The sequence below is a fragment of the Cibotium barometz genome, chromosome 10 (assembly GCF_041138505.1).
Source record: "Cibotium barometz isolate CiBa-2024 chromosome 10, ASM4113850v1, whole genome shotgun sequence".
NCBI classification, from domain to species: Eukaryota; Viridiplantae; Streptophyta; class Polypodiopsida; order Cyatheales; family Cibotiaceae; genus Cibotium; species Cibotium barometz.
In genome coordinates, this window is record NC_141055.1 from 10,077,484 (window position 1) to 10,098,942 (window position 21,459).

Genomic DNA, 21,459 nt, shown 5'->3' on the forward strand with positions numbered 1-21,459 from the left:
ATACAACTTTCTTTCTTCTTTCTTTCTCTCTCTCACGTGTGCACGCACGCACACACACATACACACTCACAACAATCTAAAGAAGGGGAAAAAAAAACTTGTTAAGCCTTCCCCCCCCCCCCCCCCCCCTTCACACACTGTCTCCCACAAAGGAAAAAATCATGGCAATCATGGCCCTAATCCCACTTGCAAGTTATGAACTATCTAAAGTAAAACATAAACTAAGATCAAACAATCCATGCATCATCACAAGTTTGGATAACAAAATTGGCTATAATAATTCAATTTTGGACCATAGAATTGTTCTTAGAGGATTTGAATCATCATCTTAATGATGCCTTAATGACTGGTTTACAAACATGACCATAGACATGTGTCTTAAACACTTCAATCATAAAATAATGTGAGAGGTATTCTAAAGGATCACATCCTCATGATGGTGGACTTAATACTAAATTGGGATGAGAACCAATATCAAGATGGTTTGCAAAGTGTTCAAGGTAAAAGAAATTTTGGAACTCCCAAAGATTAGAGAATTAGAATAAACATATATAAACAAGAGGCATGAGAAAACAAAGTTTTGTGCCAAAGTCCTTTTAAATAATGTATCGAGCTAACTTGCATGAGACGTTGTAAACTCATGGGATTCCATTACTATGTGATGATGGTAAAAAGTCCAATATAGATAAGCATTACAATCACATCACATGGGTTTGGGTGATGCATTATTATTATTTTTTAATTATTAATTTTGAGGAGGTACACACACACACACACACCCATGATTTTTTACCTCACCCCTTGAGGAGTGTGTTTGGGGGGAGAGGGGGTGGGTGGCAAAGAATTGAACCTGTACCTCGCCGAAGGGAGGATGCCACTTGTACCTCTAGGCTGTTGTCCTTCCTACACCGTGCAGGAGGGAGGATGCCACATGTACCTTTGGGCTATTGTCCCTGCCCTTGGTGATGCATTCGTTAAGGTCTTGTTTAAAACTTGGAGTAAGCTTTCAAACATCTTTTAAAAAATGACTAATTAAATACATTTATGGGTAAGTTCTAGCCTACTTTTTTTATGCTACACACTCTTCCCCAAAGATTAGATTACAAGCAATATTTGGTGACCATGTGCAATTTTTTTGAAGCCACCTTCGTGGAGCGTGCTTAAGAAACTATACTGCAAAGGGCTCCTACAAATTGCAGAATGCATATGAGACGTCTTGTTTAAATTAGAGACGTTTGCAAGGTTGCTAAGTGTGGTGGTGGCGCTGTCAAAGGTGAATAAAGCTTTTTTACTTAGCCAAAAATGAAGTTTTCCAACTAAATACTTTTTGTTTCAAAATTTATAAATACGAAAGGGTCTTTCCTTTTGAAAGAGCTTATTCTTAGACCTGATAATTTTGTTTTGTTTTGCATTCTCCTTTAAAGAAAACCTACTTCAAACTCATCTTCATATGAGGTCCATGTTTGTCATGCATATAGAAAATTAAAGCATATTGAAAATTGATCTTGTTTTCTTATGTTGCAATAAAAATATTCAAAATTTGAACTTTTTGTTCTTTGATGATCTTTTTTTTTGTTTGTTTTTTTAATTCAGTAATTATAGAGTTCACTAGAACAATCCCCATAGATTACAGGTTAATTTTTTTAACAACCATATTTGAGAATAATTGTCAAAATTCTTGAGAATGATCTTAAAGAACTGTTTAGGTTAATAAATGGATAATTACAATTAGTGAAACGCTTAGGTGACGTGTAGAGAACGTGCGAGGTTTTTCTTCTTCATTGATCATCGATTGTAAAGCAGGTTTGCTGGCTATGGTGCATTAGGGTCTGCAGATTCCAACAGAGTCAGGGCTTTTCTTTTCTCCTTTGTCTATATAATTTTCAATAAACTTCAGAGCTTCTGCTGGCTATGGCGGATTAGCTCAGCATCTTCTTTCGCTTAGCCAATTGCACCTCGCTATTGAAGATAATTTGAAGGACCAAAATATGAGCGTTTTTTCCCTCTCTTTGTCTGTAGCATAAAACACTTGCAGGTATGGATTTTTTTCGCCGTTTGTGTCTTGCTTATCTGTTTTATTATTCGGATGCATTTCACTCTTTTTGCATCTCTGCCCTTCCTCTCTTTCCATCCCATGCCATGAGATGTGTTTTTCTTTTCTAAATTAAATTCATTTATTTACTTTTCTGTCATTTCTCCCCAATTTCTGCCATGTTCCTGGTGCTGTTTCCATACCGATCAATTTTCCCAAAAAAGGCAAAAATTTACAAAATCTAATTTAACCGGTTCTCCCAATTGTTCATGGATGGTTTCATCGGTCTTGCCTGAATTTCTTGGGTTTACCCGGCATCACGGTTTCAGCTGCAGAAATGTGGCCTTTTGCTTTTACCGGTTTTCCCAATTGTTCATGGATGTCATCAGGCGGATGTATCATTCATAAATACACTGGTTTCCATGTGCAGCTCAAACACAAATCTTCCTTCAGAAAGCCTTCCTGTGATGCTCAAAAACTGCTTCCTACTGTCATCATCTCTGCTGAAGATCCAAAGGTTGTTCATAAGCTGAAGGCAGGCAAAGCTTTACAATCCAAAGGAAATCTGGTTTTGTGTACTTTTTCTTGTAGACATAATGGGCTTCCAGACTCAGTCTCCCTACTCAGGGCAGGTGTACTCTTTGGCCTCCATGAATTCTTTAAGCCCGATTGTTGGCGGATCGTCGCGACAGGCCTATCCTTTGCCCTCCATAAGTGAGATTGGTGAGATGCCACTCACAAGGCAAAAATCCATCTACTCTCTCACTTTGGAAGAGTTTCAGAACTCGCTTGGGGAGCCTGGGAAAAGCTTCGGTTCCATGAATATGGAGGAGCTTCTTAAAAACATATGGACAGCAGAAGAAGGCCAAGCCATGGCAGCTGCCGTGGGTACTGCAGATGTTGGCGGGACAGGTATCTGTAAGCAACCAAGCTTGCAAAGGCAGGGATCGCTTTCTGTCAGAGGTGCTATAGGCCTGAAGACGGTGGATGAAGTTTGGAAAAGTGTGTATCAGGGACCTAGTGACATAGCAGATTCGCTGCAGTTTCCACCAAAACGGAGAGAGTTGACCTTTAGGGAGGTGACGTTGGAGGATTTTCTGATGAAAGCAGGTATTGTATCAGAAGAAGACAAGGGAAGAAACACAGCAGCAGGTGGTTTTTTACCATTGGGGGGAAATCGGGGGATGGACAAAATCGGCGGAAATCAGTTTGGAGCCAGTCATGGTGTGTTGCCGAGCGCCTCTGTATTTCCAAGCGCCTCTGAATTTCCATCTACGACAAGTGTACTGCCAGGTAGACTGGTGGACCACCACCAAGGCCTGCAAATTGATGCTACATCAGTATCCCTTCAGTCTGCAGATTTGTTAATGGGTTCATATCAGAATGCAGGAATCCCACAGCACGGTCAGCTTTTCCGACAGCCACCGACTCCCGGTGCTGGTAATGTCTTCTCTTCTAACTCCGGAAAGCAGGCTAGTAATGGCAGCCTTATTGCTGTGCCCATGGGTTTGGGTGGGCTAGGGTCTCCTGTTGGAGGAGGGATAGCAGCAAGCCTAAATGCGGGTGCAAGTTACAGCGGCTTTAATAATCCATTGAGCCTAGCCATTAAAGCGGATTCACCTCTTAGTCAGTCATCAGACGGTACGGGCACGAGTCAAGGGAACATGCCTCTGTCTCCAGTTTTCCAGTCTGGACTGAATGGGCCTCTCAGGAAACGATTAGCAGAAGGGCCAGTAGAGATGGTTGTGGAAAGACGGCAGCGTCGCATGATCAAGAACAGGGAATCAGCAGCACGGTCTCGGGCTCGCAAGCAGGTGTGTGACTTTTTTTCTGCATTTATTGTTTGGTTTGTTATCTATAACATGTATTTGATTTTTCGAGATAGTCCAACGGTCAACCATGTATGTATATATTGCTTGAAGGGTAATCCTCTGCATTTTGTGTATATGTACACCCCTTTTATAGAGAGGGCAGTGTATATGTACACCCCTTTTATAGAGAGGGCATGTATTATGGAGATTTATGCACTTGAGACTATGGAGTTGCTTCATCTTGTCATTATGAGAAAGATGACCCAGGACCAAGTGTAGGTTCAAGCATAACAGCAAGTCACAAAGCGTAAGGTCTCCACAGACCACGCCCAAGGATCATTTGACCTAGAACCAGAACTTCCCTCCTCTTGCATAAGGAGACAAGCTAATGTAAGCGAATCCCCGGATCCAGACGTGTCTATAGACTCTACTCAAGTCTACTGCCTCTTACCTAACCCAGTGTAAGACTCCTCTTGTAGACCTTCTTGCTACAAAGATCCAATTGCCTACTGTCAATCCAACTCTCATCCAAGAGCAGAATCTCAATAGGACATCCAATCTTAAAGTGCAACAAGCTCAAACATGACAACCATCGCATAGACCCAGAGCACACAACTCAATTGTCATACCAAATGGCATCCTGCAGTAGAGTTGTCGGCAAACACTAGTCCACTTAATGCACAAACAAGTTCTAGTGCCATGTATTTCTAGTACAATATTCCAATCACAAGATCACCCCTGTCCAATCCTCAACTAAGATTTAACGGAGATTGTGTTTTCACACAGAACCAGCAGATACTCACGTCTACTTTAGGGCATAAAACTCCCCATCAATTTCTACGTATGTCTCTTGTCCTCGAATAACCTGATGACTTTGAACTACTTTTCACTCCAGCAAATTGGAACGAAGACTCCTCCACGTCCATACTCTCTCGACAATGAATTGTGAACACATCACGTCCAGTAGTCCCTGTGAAAAAACCTCAAACAATGAACTTTAGAACTCATCAAGTCCATAGCTGCTACACAAAGTTAACTGTTCCAGCCAGATGTGCGCTCTGTAACTCCAACTCATGGGTCACCATGCACCAAACAGAAGCTTTTGACAGCCCCCCTCTACCTCCCACATGCCTCTCTCTGGCTGAAAGCACATGGGGGGAGTATAATCTTTTTGTTATAGAAATGGGGATACTTCTCTATCCTCTTTGGCTCTGCCAGCCCCATGAGAATTAGGAGTGTCAGTGATTGTCGAAGATGGAGACTCCAATCCAGTTGGCCTTTTGCTTGACCCTAGCACGGAACTCATCCATGTGCTCAATGAAGACCATCTATGAATCTGGAATACTGTCCTCCATGAAACAGGAGCCAAAATACCATGCAGTTTTGCCAATGCGTCAATGACATGATCCCTGGGTTTGAATCTTGGGATAAAAACACAAACACAAGGCCAATGTTTGCCTGCTTTTTCCACCAATGGAATGGACAATGATGTCCCCTTTTCACCAACTCTGAGAAAATCCACCAAGTCATACTGCCATCCATGTGTCCACACTCGTCATGTGAATGCTCGCCAAGATCCACTTTGCACGGTCAAATCCGAACCGCCAGGTAGACACCATGATGAAAATCTCCTTCTTGGGATCCATCACCACCATATCAAAGCACAATCACAGCAAATCCATAGCAGAAGCTCTGGAATCAGGACTTTTGCAGGGCCACGTACCTGACTCGGCAACTGGTAGCTGTGGCAAAGCCTTGATTGAAACACCTTTCACTTCAAGACTCCAAAAGAAATGCTGCTGCGCCCCTTGTAGCTGCCAGAGCTGGACTGCTCCACCTGCCAGCAGCCGCCTGGCCGCTTGCGTACCGTGCTGTCCGGCCTCTGCCGCCCGCAGCCTTGTGCACCTGTTGGTCAGCCTTGCCTTGAACACAAACTTGCACTAATGCAGCCCCGTCTGCTCTGCTCCCTGATCACCAAAGACTCACGCAAAACCCTCATGCTCTGATACCATGATAAAGGTTCAAAATTTCAGTATTGAGACTTATAGACACACTCCCTAGACCTTCCTGACTGTGTTGCCAATCCTTTGACCTTTTCTTCACCTTCCTTCTGCAGAGTTCTGCCTCAGAATTCCGCCACAGAACCTTCTGCCTCCAAAGCCTACAGTAAATCTGAAACTTCCCAACATGTCCTTTGACAGCTCAGATGTCACTCAACTTAACAAGATATCACCTCCCAAGCTCTTTGCTGACTACTACAAGCCCACAGCTACCTCCGAAAGGACTGTTTCACCCAACTAGCCTAACTGACCTGGCTGACACAAAAAATCTCTCCTTTGAGTCAGCTAACACCATAGGGACCTCAAAACACTTAAACACAACCAGGAACAATCCTCAAAAACAATCAGCTGACCACCAGTGTTAGACTGCTGCCACAGAAACCCTGTAAGAAGATAACCAAGCCTTCTGACTGTTGTCCTCAGATAGATCCAAAACTGTCAGCTGTACCTCAGAATCACTTCCTTTCAACTCAAATAGATCAAAATAAGGTCCCAGCACAACTTGTTGACCTTTTTGATGTCTGGTTGACTCAGAATCAACCCTTTCTAGGCTGACTGGCCCAACTTAAACTCAACCACAGTTAATCCTCCACCTACAACCATTTCACCAAGAGAACTCCATCCATGTAACACAGAGTTGAAGCAAAACACAGAAGTCTTTAATACCACACAAATTGATTCTCTGTGTACTCAAAGAAGACTGTGCAACACGTAACAAACCCTCAATCTTGAGCAGATGAATGAAACAAGCAATAGATCAAAAGGAACTCTCACACATGACCACAAAGAAACCGAAACATGTATTCTCAAACTTCCACAAGAGCATCAACAACTATATAATCTGCAGCAAATGTCTGGAGGCTTCATTGGCTAATACAATGGGGAGATGCTTGAGCGATCCTCAAGTCTCGTCCAAGTTCCAACAGTATTGCACACTGAGAGGTTTTGGGACACAATCTCCCACACAAAACCCTCTCCCACTTCTGCAATTCTCTGCTCTAGCCAGATCTTAGTCTTGTCTCACAAACCCCCCGTCGCCTTTCACACAGAACAAACCCTCAGATAACCAGGTTCACAGCAATCTCACAAAACAAAACTAGCGCTCTTAGCAATCACTTCTTCCACACCAATGCTCTCTCAAATGCTCTCACAAAAAACTCGCTTACACCTTCTCCTACCTTCTTGCGCAACTCTCCTCTATCTCCATGCATACTCTCACCTACTCTACCCAATCTTGTCGGCTAGCCACCATGCAATAGTCCTAACATCAACTTATTACAACGAATTACTAATGCACAGCTACCCACGCAAGATCCTATGTTTCCTAAGGTCCTTGATCATACCCAATGTATGATTTTCTTCTCTTGGGGCTGGGGTGAGCATCTTCATGGAGCATATCCCCTTGGCTACAAAAAAACCTATCATCTTTTGCTAAACCCCCCCATGGTTAGAGCATTCATGCTCAACCACTGGCTATGGATTCTTTGAAACAATCTTGAGCAAACAATACATCCAGCTCCCAACAACCTCTTCATGCTCTTCCGCAACAGCTTCATCATCAAGTAAGTCTTCATCTACTATCTCTGAATCTTTCTAGACTATTATGACTCTGCACCAATATACGCTTTAATCTGTAGCCATTTACTCTCTTTGAATGAAGTTGATCATCCAAATCTACAAGCTGGTAAGCTCACTTGATTTGGAATTTTGTCTGGAAACTGTTATCCAATTTGCTGTTGTACCTAAGCACTAGATCCCCCTCCTTAAGGCCTTTATCCTTCACTGTCTTATTGAACAGGTCAGCTCTCCATTGCTCGATTGGATGTAGTGGTCCAAAGTCTCTTCCCTTGCCAATTGCAGCTCCTGAAGATCGAGCAACCTCTCTTTATATTCATCAATATCTTTCTCCTGATGTTTTAACAGAAATTGAAGACTAGGGATTTCCACTTCAATGGGCATTAGAGCTTCCTTCCCAAAAACTAGGTGGTATGGTGAAAATTTTGTAGCTGTTCTCACAGTTGTCATGTAGGCCCACAGAACTAAAGATACATGTAAGTCTCATGTTCTTCCAGACATTTCACAACAACTATCACATCTATTGAATGAACAAGTTAAAACTGAATTAGCACTGTTTGAAACCGATGAGATACAAGAGTGATCTGTGGATGGGCTAATCCCAAAAACCCTAATCCTAGTACTAAGGAGCTCAAACAGCTCAGATTTGACAATTCATACAGTGCTGTGAGTGTCAGCTCAGGCTACACTCAGCAGGTGGCTTCTGCACACTGTCTTGTTCACTTCAGTTCACTATCATTCACTTCGCCATTAGCAGTTGCATACAAAACAAGCTTTTATAATGATCTAGGATGAACAGTTCGCCGTCGATAGTAGACGCGTCGTGATCAAGGCTTCATCCCCGCCGATGTATTCAATTAGGTGTGACCGGTAATTCTGTAGCTTCTTGTTAGCTACCTTGCGGCAGTTCTCCTAAGAAGATAGCGACATGTAATTCCTCCTTTGATGTAGGAATTCTATTCACCAACCAAGCGGCGTATTTCTCCAAGGTTTTGCAAACCTTAGATGGTGTGAATCTTGCATCTTTCAACACATACGGATGTGACTAGTTTATTCTTTTTGCCTCTAGCACTGTCTTATCTGCATAGCCAAATTCCTAAGTCTGTAGTGGATGGATTCCTATAGGAAACACACACGCGCCAAGGCGATAGCCTAGGTGCTAGCTGTACACAGCAAGGGTGCTCAAGCATCCAGCTCGTACATGTTGTATAGGCTGCTTGCACATGCCATATAAATTCAAGTGGCCCTGCAACACTATCAAGCACACCAACGTGCAAATCTGCTTGCACTCTAGATATTTGCCAAGCACTTCCAACAAAAAAGCAAGACAACCATGAGGATAAAAATCCTTGAATTTGACTAATTTCTCTTAATGGACTGGTTTTTGTCATTAAGGGTGATTAATCTTGTTCAAGAGGCTAAAAATTAAGAAAATGTGTTAATTGGGATCTAAATTGATCATATGAGTAGTCAAAATTGGGATTTTTGAGTGTTTTGAAAACATCTAGATGCATCAAAACACCTAATCACATCAATTTTTTGATCAATTGGAGAAATTTGACTCTCTCTGCTTAATTTTGCCTTAAAGAGGAGACTATAATTAAGAGTCTAATTAATCTCCTAATTTAGATTAATTTACCCAATGGTTGATGCACAAAGATTAGCTTTTCCTTTCTCCATCCAATGGTGTGCTTAATTGTGTGAATTAATTAGGGATTAGTGGTTAATTAAAGTTCTTAATTAGTTTAAAAGAGGAAAAGATTAGTGAAAGGATTAATTCTTAATCACTTTTTTACATAACTCATTAAGGCTAATGAGCATTCAATGAGAAGATGCTGATGAGTTGTCAATTAGCAGGCCTAATCCAACAGTGTTAGGAGGCCTTGGGATTAGGAGATAGCAGGCAGACACAGTGGGCTAAGATTCAGAATCAATAAAATTAGGCTACTGGCTATCTATAGCAGGTTAGCTATTTAGTGACAATTATCACTATATAAGTGATGCCTTGGGTTATTATTACATCAGTCATGAGGTGCAATTCTAATGGGTTTGTGCTTGGACCAAAGTTTCTACTCTGCCGTGGACATGGCAAATGATAGATAGTCTTGCCGAGGGTCCATGTCATGGCCCTGTGTATTTTTGGCAATTCGTCACGTACAGTGTATCCCTGGCTCGGTGCTTGTAAACCCTAACCCTAGGGGACCTGGAGGGTGTGGGAAGAGCTAGTGAACATTGGGCATGGTGGTCATTGTGCAGGACATTTGTTAAATGTTCATACTTAGGATCAAAGGTGACTCTAGGTATTAATAAGGCCCCTTGTGTATCCCTGGCTCGGTGCTTGTAAACCCTAACCCTAACCCAAGGGACCTGGAGGGTGTGGGAAGAGCTAGTGAACATTGGGCATGGTGGTCATTGTGCAGGACATTTGTTAAATGTTCATACTTGGGGTCAAAGGTGACTCTAGGTATTAATAAGGCTCCTTTTCATAATCCCACGTGGGGGGACAAAGGTCTAAAACCAATAAAATGAGAAACTCCCTTTTTGGGATGGATCGTGGCCCTTGGGGGAGGGGTTACTCTTTTTTTGGCGGGGGCTCCACTTTGGGAGGAGTCGGGCTGCAACGCACACACGCTTTTCTCTCTCTCTTTGGAAAAACTGGCGGGCTAGACTGCAGGCATTGGATAGAGGAGCAGGTTTTCTCATGTGCTCTCTCTCTCTCTCTCTCTCTCGGAAGGAGGCACAGGATTGCAGGAGGTGTAGGATTGAATAGGGTTTTCTCACGCTCTCTTTCTCTTGGAAGGAGGCGGACTGCAGGAAAGTGCAGAGGCGCACAAGTGGAGACAGCCGGCCACTGTTTTCTTCTCTCTCTCATCGCTAACAGGTGGAGGATGATGTTGATGGCTATGGAGACTTTGAATTCATGTATTCAAGCGTCCCTTCGTGGGCAAGCAAGCTGAAGGGCTCAAAGCTCTTCTTTCTTCTAGTTTGTGGGATGTTTGAGGGCTTTTTTTTTTTTTTTCCCCCAGAAAGAGACTTATATTAAGTATGAGAAAAACATACAACAATCACAGCTATAAGCCGGAAGAGAATAGAATCACCCCAATATGTAAGGTGATTTCAACCACTTAGGAGCATCATGATGCCATGTAAGACCTGCGGTACTAGAGGAAAAGAAGATGCCATGGTCCCATTCCCGCATAAATATCACACGCTTCACCTGCGCAGAATGAGAGGGCCCCTGAATGTGAGCCCAAGTAGCCATAAGAGTGTGGATGATATCACCCCATATAGTACTAATGCACTGAGACCCAAAAATCTGGACACCCTCAATAGCCTCCGTGCATCTAGCTCTCCAGATTTGCCATGCTGTAATACTGGCAATAATCTCCCAACTGGTGTCAATCCTCTGTCTAGGGGGTGTATAATTAGAGTGAGGAACATTCTGCAATAAACCATGCTGGGCAATACCTCTACGAATGAAAAAAACAGAATCTAGAATCTGTACCACTGCCCTCATAAAAAAGTTGCGGACCAGACTGGGAGAGCCAAGCAACTGTCCCCCAAGTCACATGCATGGCTCGGCCACTCAATTTGCCCATAAGTTGGGCTACAATTTGCTGTGTCGGTCCCTTGTGAGAGGAGGGATTTGCAGCCCAAGAGGGCAGAAATAGGAGCAACTCTGGAATGTTTCTGGAAGAGTTCGTGGGCTGTTTTATGGCTGTGTTTTTGGCTATGTGCATGGGCCAATTGGCTGCGTTTTCAGGGCCTCGTGGATGTACCTTCTTGGCAGATTAGAGGAGCAGAACAGTGTGGTGTTTTGAGCACAGGGCTGTGTGAAACCTATATGCTGAGAGGACCTGAGGACTGGCAGTTTGGACATGCATATGTTTCAGCCATGTATGGCTGTTGTATCCAGCTGAACTCTTTTTGAATGCAATTAAAGAAATACCAAAAGGGGCGCCAAGGTTTGGGGCCAATCGGTGTCTGTGTACTGTTTGCAGGAGCACTCTAGCTCCCTCTTTGTTTGCTTTCTTTGCTGATTTACAGTTGTGTTAGTGTGACAGTTAGTCTACCGCACTTTGGTTTTTATTGAAGGCTGGTTCCAAGGTTCCATTGCCGGGACATCACCAACTTTCCCAAGGGGGTGAGCTCGTGGTTGTCTGTAGGAAAGTCGCTGCTGTAAATTTCAGCAAGATGTCTGATCAAGAGGAAGACTATGACTATGAAGACGAGGAAGAGCAGGAGACCACTCCTGAGAGGAACGAATCTGAGGATATACATGCAAAAGAACAGGCTGCAGCAGATTCACGTTATGAGGATGTAATGCAGCTAGAAGAGATGCCAAGTAAGGAGGAAGAGGATGCCCAATTCAAGGCCCGATTGGCAGGTGCAGTGGATGTGCTCATACAGCTCACGCAGAGTGAGAAGTTTGCTGAATTTATGAGGGCCCCTTCTGAGCCTAAGAAGAAGAAGAAGAAGGTGCGTTCTAAGAACCCACCTCAGGTCAACAATACTGTTACCCCACAGGATCCTGCTTTTGGACCGTTTCCAACATGCAGAACACTTATGGTGCTAACCCACAGAATTCCTTTTTCGGGCAGCCACCTATTCCACAACAATCTTTGCATCTAGGCTATTTTGGCGGAGGTTCCGTGTTCCAATCTATTATGGGGGGTTATCCTCAAGGGGGCATGGGAATGCAAGGGAATTTTGGTGCTAGTTTTTAGCCTGGAATGCAAGGCAGTATGTATGGTGGTATGCAGCCTGGAATGCAAGGAAACATGTATGGGGGCATGCAGCCTAGAATGCATAGTGGCATGTTTGGAAACATGGGAGGGTCAACATGATTGCATGGTATGCAGGGTGTGGGAACTGGCAGTGTTGACCCTAGTATGGGCATGAATGCAGGGGGTAGCAATCCTTTAAAGTCACTTCCTTACGATAATCTAACGCCTTTGGGTAAGGCGAAGGACTATAAGGAAGGGGGAGCTACAATGAAATTTGACACATTCAGTGGGGCAAAAGACAGGCTCAAAAGACAGGCTCAAGGCTCTCACCATTTTACAGCAGTTTGATGCTGCTTTTTCTGGTGGCAATTACACCGAGTCCTCGAAAGTGAGAAAAGCTGTGACTTTTCTGAAGGGCAATGCATTGCAGTGGTGGTCCACTTTCGCTTGCAGGGCATAGCACCATCTACTTGGGTACAGTTTAAACAGGTGTTCTCTTCTATGTGGCTCACATCTTCGTTTGAGGTGGATGTAATGACAGTGTGGCATAAGTTGGATGCATCGAAGTGTGAGAATTTGGAGGATTACAACAAGAAGTTTTGGGAAGCTTAACTCCCAGTTACTTCTTATCGTGCAGTGCCACTGTCTGAGCAGGTTGAGAAGTATTGAGCATTGGCAAGAAAACTGAGAAGTCAGCGCATGCACCTCGGGCTGCAACAGTGGTTGCAGAGAAGTGGCGTAAAATGTTATCAATGCCTAAGAGAAGTCCCAAGGAGAAGTAAGGTTTATTGGATGCCAATAAATGGTTTTTTTGTACCAAAGAGGGACACATGTCTTTCAATTGTCCTAAGCGTAAGTCTAGCAATGATTCTGACACTAAAGGGAAATCCAAGCCTAAGAAACCGAAGCCTTCTGCAGGGTTAGTTCCTGATCTTCTTGGGGAATAGCCAGGTGGTGAGGAGACAGAGTTGCGCAGAGCATGGAGCAAGGTCAGAGATCAGACTGCTTTGATTTTCTTTGACACAGGTGCTAGAGCCAACTTTATTTCACCAGATTTGGCTAGTAGATTGGGGATCTGTGCAGAGGAGATGGGGCCTATGTATGAGGCAAATATGGCTTGTCTTGGGTATACAGAACCCGTTACCCCTATCATTGGGAAGCTGAGGCTTCATGTGCAGGGTTATGTTAACAGTGAAGAGTTTTATATCATACCACTTGATGGGTGTGATGTTTTGCTGGGTATGCCATGGTGCCATAGGGTACATGCGGTGGTGGATGCGTACAAGAGGAAGATTACTTTGACTCACCGGGGGAAAGAGCACATTTTGGATGTAAAGCTTGGGGAATTTGTTCCTATTGTATCGGCTTCGGCCATTTCATCAATAATGAAAAAGCATCTTTCCGCATACTTGGTTTTCGTTAAGGATGCAAAAGAAGATGAAACTTAGTCTAATTTGTCTATTTTAGATAAAGACAGGACCGATTTCCTACGTGAGTACCGAGATTGCTTTTCCGAGTTACTGCTTCCTCCGGAATGGCCAGAAGATCATGCTATTGATCTTATTTTGGGGAGTACCCCACCAAATAGATGGCCATACCACGTTGGCGTAGCCCAACAAGAGGAAATCATGAGCCAGGTACAAGAGTTGTTGAAAAAGGGGCTGATTCAGCCAAACTCGTCGCCTTTGTACTCACCTGTGCTCTTAGTGCAAAAGAAAGATGGTTCTTGGCGCATGTGCATAGATTACAGAGCGCTAAACAAGAACACCATCAAGAATCGATTCCCTATTATGAGGATCGATGACATTTTGGATTGTTTACAGGGCTCTACAGTCTTTAGTCGGATAGACTTGAAGAGCGGGTATCACCAGATCCGCATTAGACCTGAGGATGTGCAAAAGATAGCTTTTCGGACCACCTTTGGGCTATATGAGTTCTTGGTCATGCCCTTTGGCTTGACAAATGCTCCCACCACCTTTAATAGGATGATGGACAGGATTTTCCAGCCTCATCGAGCGTTTGTGGGCACATTGTTTGATGACATGATTGTGCATTCACGCTCAGAGGAGGGGGAACATTTGGCCAGAGTGTTTGAGGAACTCCGGAAGCATAGGTTGGTCATAAATGGCAAGAAGAGTGAATTCTTCTTAGAGGAAATACATTTCTTGGGACACATTGTGTCTAAAGACGGAGTGCGTATGGATCCTTCGAAGGTAGAAACAATTCTTAATTGGCCAAATTTGAGGACTGTGCATGATGTATGCAGCTTTTTGGGATTGTGTTCCTATTATAGACGGTACATACGGTATTTTGCCGAGATTGCTTCGCCGCTTCATGCTTTGACAAAGAAGGGAAGTGTGTCCCAATGGGCTGATCGGGAGATTGCAACCTTTAAGAAGCTTAAGGAAAAGCTTACTTCAGATCACGGGATTTGTGCTATTGGATCTTCGAAAAGCTTCTGTTGTCCAGTGTGATGCATGTGGTGCATGTGGGAACAACATTGGGGCAATTCTCATGCAAGAGGGACATGTGATAGCCTATAAGAGTCGCATATTGCAGGCTGTCGAGAAGCATTTACAGGTCTATGAGAAAGAGATGTTGGTTGTAATTCATGCTCTTTCTACATGGAAACACACTATTTACTTGGGCTTATTTCACTGTGCAAACAGATCATCAGACCTTGCGTTATTTCCTCACGCAGACTAAGCTTTTTGAGAAGCATATGAGATGGGCCAACTTTTTGTCTATGTTTCACTTTCAAATTGTGCATGTGGAAGGCAAAAAGAATATTGTGGCAAATGCTTTGTCACGGAAGCCACAGGTCTCAGCAGTTTCACTTGCTTATCATCATGAGCTTGATGAGATGAAAGAGTAGTATACGTAGGATGAGGACTTTGGTAGGGTCTATGATCAGGTGTCTGAGGGTTAGCGGCACGATCATTATATTCTCAGGGATGGCTTTTTGTTGATGCATGGTAGACTGTGTTACCAAGCAGTTACGGCTTAAGGCTATGATTGAAAGTCATGCTTCACCATATGTAGGGCATAGGGGCATTGAGGCCACGGTAAAGGCAGTTGAGGCTTTCTTTTATTGGCCGACCTTGCAACGGGATGTTGATGCTTTTGTTAGAGCATGCATCATATGCCATAAGGTGAAGTTTGACCGTTAGAAGACACCAAGGTTACTTCAGCCTTGACCTATTCTAGATAGACCATGGGAGAGCATTGCCATGGATTTTATTTTTGATTTTCCGAGGACACAAACGAGGAATGATGGCATTTGGACTATCATATGCAGGTTCAGTAAGCAGGCTCATTTCATTCCTGTGCATAAGAAGATCAAAGTAGATCACATGGTGAAGTTGTTCATGGCGAACATCTTCAAGTATCATGGCATGCCTTTGTCTATCATCAATGACAGTGATCCATGAATGACGAGTTTATTTTGGAGAGAGTTGTTTGACAACATGGATACAACTCTCAAGTTTTCATCATCGTTTCATCCACAGACAGATAGGCAATCGGAAGAGGCCAATTCCACTGTGTTAGATCTTCTCAAGTGCTATGTGTTAGAGCACAAGGAACAATGGGAAAAGTATCTTTCTTTGGTTGAGTTCGCTTATAACAACACCGTCCATACCTCAACGGGAAAGGCATCTTTTGAGATTGTGAAAGGAGGGAAGAAGGTACCACCCATTTTGCACACAAAGGATAAGATCTTTCAGGCTAACCAGTATGTGGAGAGTATGGATAAAGTTTATAGGAGAGTTAAGCTGGCACTCCAAAGAACTCAACAAAAGCAAAAGAAGGGTTGCAGACCGTCACAGGCGTGCATTGCAGTGGGTGACTAGGTTCTTTTGCATTTTGAGAAAGCCAGGCTCAAGAAGATGAAGGGTAAAGAGCGCTTATTCCCTAAGTTGAGCATGTGCTACTATGGATCTTTTTAGATATTGAAAAAGATCGGTGAGGTGGCCTATCGTTTGAAGCTACCGGATCACTAGAAGATTCACTAGACCTTTCTGAGGGGATGTGCCTGAGGAGGCTCAGCCGGAAATGGAGGAACTTGATGAGGTTCTTATTCTCGAGCAGATACTGGCACACAAGGAAAGAAAGGTACGAGGTAAAGTTTCCCGTCGCTATCTTTTGAAGTTCAAGAACTATTCACCGATGGATGCAAAGCTGATATTTTGCTATATGGGCAGCCTTCGTTATCAGTGTGATTCCGCTTTGATGTCTTGCTGTATCACCAGGATGCAATCGAGGACGCTTGCCATTTTTCAAGAGGGGGGGTATGTCATGACCCTGTGTATTTTTGGCAATTCGCCACGTACAGTGTATCCCTGGCTCGGTGCTTGTAAACCCTAACCCTAACCCTAACCCTAACCCTAGGGGACTTGGAGGGTGTGGGAAGAGCTAGTGAACATTGGGCATGGTGGTCAGTGTGTAGGACATTTGTTAAATGTTCATACTTGGGGTCAAAGATGACTCTAGGTATTAATAAGGCTCCTTTTCATGATCCCATGCGGGGGAACAAAGGTCTAAAACCAATAAAATGAGAAACTCCCTTTTGGGATGGATCGTGGCCTTTGGGGGAGGGGTTACTCTTTTTTTGGCGGGGGCTCCACTTTGGGAGGAGTCGGGCTGCAATGCGCGCACGCTTTTCTCTCTCTCTTTGGAAAAACTGGCAGGCTGGACTGCAGGTGGCATTGGATAGAGGAGCAGGTTTTCTCACGCACCCTCTCTCTCTCTCGCTCTCTTGGAAGGAGGCGCAGGACTGAACAGGGTTTTTCTCACGCCCTCTTTCTCTTGGAAGGAGGCGGACTGCAGGAAAGTGCAGAGGCGCACAAGTGGAGACAGCCGGCCACTGTTTTCTTCTCTCTCTCTCTCTCTCATCGCTAACCGGTGGAGGATGATGTTGATGGCTATGGAGACTTTGAATTCATGTATTCGAGTGTCCCTTCGTGGGCAAGCAAGCTGAAGGGCTTGAAGCTCTTCTTTCTTCCAGTTTGTGGGCTGTTCAGGGGTTCCTTGAGAGAGGAGGGATTCGCAGCCCAAGAGGGCAGAAACAAGAGCAATTATGGAATGTTTTTGGAAGAGTTCGTGGGCTGTTTTATGGCTGTGTTTTTGGCTATGTGCATGGGCCAATTGGCTGCGTTTTCAGGGCCTCGTGGATGTACCTTCTTGGCAGATTAGAGGTGCAGAACAGTGTGGTGTTTTGAGCACATGGCTGTGTGAAACCTCTATGGTGAGAGGACCAGAGGACTGGCAGTTTGGACATGCATATGTTTCAGCCATGTATGGCTGTTGTATTCAGCTGAACTCTTTTTGAATGCAATTAAAGAAATACTAGAAGGGGCGCCAAAGTTTTGGGCCAATCGGTGTCCGTGTACTGTTTGCATGAGCACTCTAGGCTCTAGCTCCCTCTTTATTTGCTTTCTTTGCTGATTTAGAGCCGTGTTAGTGCGACAGTTAGTCTACCGCGCTTTGGTTTTTACTGAAGGCCGGTTCTAGCCCATGTGGGCAGGCACTGGTGGTATGGGACGCGAGTGTTGACTGGCATGTATCTGTGGAGTGGAACCTTAGCCCATGGCTTAGGGATGGATCGAAATACTGATCCTGCAATTGGGTGGTGAGCTTGCCTGCACCCTTTTATTTGGTTTTCTCAATCCTGTGCTGGACTATGTTTAGGAGATCTTGGTTAGACAAGCGTTGGAGGCCTCTTTTAGGAGCCCACTGTCCAAGTGTGGCGAGAGCCATGGTCAAGATTTGCTTGGGTCTCCATCTGTGTAGGGTTGAGCTGTAAATAAAACAAAATCACAATTATCAATAAATAAATCCTTTCACAATAAATCACACAACAAGTGTCCATACGTCACTTATTACCTTTAGCATCCATGGATATAAGCCTAGCCTCAAATGCTATACGGGCCATGTTATGACCTTTTGGTCCATAAAAGATCACCTCGGCCATCCTGTCCAACCCCTTGCTCATCCATTGGTCAGGGGATCTGTTTGTAAAAACCCTTAGAAATCTAAGGTGTTATGTATAAATATCAAAACATGTGATGGAGGTATTTCTTCTTCCTCTCTCTTTGGTTTTTTCACAAAAATGTAGCTCCATGATTTGAACTGTAGATTAATTAGGTAACTTTAATGGACATATTGGCTCATGCATGTCACATTCTAAAGGCAAGATGCTTAATGACTGTTTTCAGGCTTACACAGTGGAACTGGAAAATGAACTCACAGAATTGAGAGCGGAGAACACAAAGCTAAAACAGAAGCAGGTTGTATGTGCAGCAACCGCTTTAGCTAACTCTGAGAATTGTTGGTAATTAGTGATTTATGCATGTTTTTTCTTTTGGTAGAACCATTGTATCAAAAAAACTTAGCAAGCATATTTTGGGTGGTGAAGGATCCCGCCCCACACTCCCCCCCCCCCCCCCCCCCCCGCAAAAAAAAAAACTCCCTACAGGCACACGCACTTACGCTCTCTCTTTCACACACACACACACACACACACACACACAAATAATTTAAAGGTTGAAATAAAATAGGTAACTAGAAGTGGGCTGGCAGGCAAGGGAATAATTGTGTCGTCATGTGTCTGTGAGAGATGCAATAATTGTCTGGATGCAAGGTTGTTACATATATATATTTATATATAACATGATAAATTTGGATCTCAAAAAGTTCAATTGCTTGAAAGATGGTCCATGCTAATGTAGCATGAGAATTTCATGTCAATAGCAAAAGTAATAGGTCAGCGTCATAGCCTTTGATCATAGATAGTATCAATCAATGGTAGGTTCATCATACAGACATCCATCCAACATCCTCCACAATATGTTAATGTATAGAATCCCTAACCCTTTTTCCCCTTCCCCTTCCCCTCCTCCCTCACTCCCTCCCCCTTTTTCCTTCCCCTTCCCCTTCCCCTTCCCCTTCCCCTTCCCCTTCCCCACTCCCTTCCCTTCCCCTTGCCTTTATTCTCCTATCTCCACATGAAGCACATCATTTAACATGCATACTTATGCGGAAGTGTGATTTGATTAACACTAAGCAACAAAGATTAACACTAACCACATGTGCAATGATGACACAAAAGTACAAAGGAGGAGAAGGGAGACTCTTTACCTAATCTACTCCTACAGTATATTACTAAATGAATGAGTTATTGCAATGAATTGTGAATGCTATGCATGAACATCATGCTTAGTGTCTTACTATCTGGAGGTGTACTTGGCTGATCCAAATGTTGTGACTATCCTCAGTTTTGGCTCTCTTGCCCTTGGTCTCGGCTATGGAATCTCTGCTTGGAATGACCCTTGACTTCCAAGTCGGCCAACCCTTTTTAGGCCACATTCATGGAAAATACTATGTTGACTTCCAAGTCCAGCCCATTTTATAGTAGTTTAGGGTTGGCCAACCTATGCTACAGGCAAAAATGGGCTGAAACCCTAAATGTGCAAACCCTAATTTGCTATGTAAACTGAAACATGGCTGACGATACTGGTGCAAGGGCATAACTGATGCAAAACAGAGCAGCCCTAATTTTGGCCTACAAACCCTAAAACATAAATCCTAATTTTAGAAATCCTATTTCACCCAAAAATTGCTACCTAGGATCGATCTAGAGGCTATGATACCAATGCTACATGCATACTTATGTGGAAGCATAATTATTGATTGATTATTAACGCTAAGCAACAAAGATTAATGCGAATCGCATGTGCAATGATGACACAGAGAAGTAGAGAGGAGGAGAAGAGAGACTACTTACTTAATCTACTTCTAATGTATGTTACTAAATGAATGAGTAATTACAATGAATTGTGAATGCTATGCATGAACATCATGCTTAATGTGTTATTGTCCTCCATGGGAGGTTTACTTGGTTTATCCAAATGACTGCCCTTGGCCTTGGCTTTGTTGCCCTTGGTCTTGGTTTTGTAATCTCCGTCTTTGAATGCTCTCAATGACCCTTAACTTGCCCTTTTATAGGGATTATGATAGCAAGTTGTATACAGATCGGCCATTCCTTTTTAGGCCACACAAAATCATAAAACATATCATAAAATGCATTGATAGTGTGCCCATAATGTCATGGGCATCCTATGGGTGCAGGAACAGGTCCGCAATGTCCGCGAAGTGCTACAGGGTTGGTCGGCAACAAAAGGTCTTTTGCTACTAGCTGACAGTAGGTCGGCTAGGTTGGGGACTCTCATGGGGGCTATAAAAGGCTTGTGCATGTTTTACTCTTGGTAGCTAGTCCCTTATTGGGATATGTCATAGAATAGGTTTTGTAGCTACCTTTTGGGCATGCCTAGGGCTGCCAAGATATGTACCCTTTTTGTACTCTATGAATATACTGAAAATACAGCTCTCTCTCTCTCTTCTCTCCATCTCATCTTTGCATTTTGCATCAAGATGTTCCTATGAAAGGTGTTTAGGGCTGAAAGAAGACACACAGCTTCCGCGCCTGTAACATTGGTATCAAAGCTTCCGGCTGATTTTGAGATAGTGTTGCTGCCCATGTACCACCCACCCTTACTGCATCGTGCATGGATGAAACCATCGTCGGTGTCTTGATCTTTTGGTGGTGTGGTGACTAGGAAACATTGTATCAGCTTCGGGTTTAGCAATGCTAAGCACTGATGGTGTCCTAGATGAAGGTGCACAGTCCAAGGAGAGTAACACAAGACATGGAAGAAGGTTGGTTGGTGGTGTTGCACAAGACCCAAGGGGAATGGCAGCCTTGTGAGTCGGATGCCACTTAGGGCATACCAAGAAAGGCTTTCACTAAAACAGTTCCAAGGGATGATGATCATCCAAGGGGTGGAGTGAGAATGCTAGACTCAATAGTTAGGAAAAGAAGACCAAAGAAAGTGTTTAGGGATAGGGCATGAAGGGCCAAGGACAAGTGGAACAGATGCATAGATTTTTATTAGATTTGGAGTGGAATCAGAGACATGCAAGGTTTTCAGTGAAAAGGTTGCGAGGACGGGAAGGATGACAAGTTTGGGAGTTCATGTGGAGACAAAGGGATGATGATAGTCATCCAGGGTCAGAAGGTGGAATCCCGTCATCAAATTTAGCAAAAGGGGTAATCCTTGATTTGCAGCAGATAAACAATAGACTGAGAACATGAGTAGGGCACTGGAGGATTCCATAAGGCATCCTATGGGTGTAGAAACAGGCGGGAAGGGTATGCAAAGTGCTACTTGGCGGGCTGGTAGCAAAAGATATTTATT

The 21,459-nt window shown here is 43.7% G+C and overlaps 1 protein-coding gene across 9 annotated transcripts in view; it reads left to right on the forward strand.

The window, feature by feature from the left end:
• Window positions 1–1,709: 1,709 nt before the first annotated feature.
• Window positions 1,710–21,459, forward strand: part of LOC147634545 (ABSCISIC ACID-INSENSITIVE 5-like protein 5) — a 94,503-nt gene continuing 74,753 nt past the window's right edge. For all 9 annotated transcript variants that reach the window (XM_086803625.1, XM_086803626.1, XM_086803627.1 and 6 more), the window contains exons 1-3: window positions 1,710–2,035; window positions 2,463–3,846; window positions 18,421–18,492. In XM_086803625.1, the coding sequence (XP_086659751.1) occupies window positions 2,629–3,846; window positions 18,421–18,492 (1,290 nt within the window). In that variant the 5' untranslated portion in view covers window positions 1,710–2,035; window positions 2,463–2,628. The remainder of the gene's footprint in view (window positions 2,036–2,462; window positions 3,847–18,420; window positions 18,493–21,459) is intronic.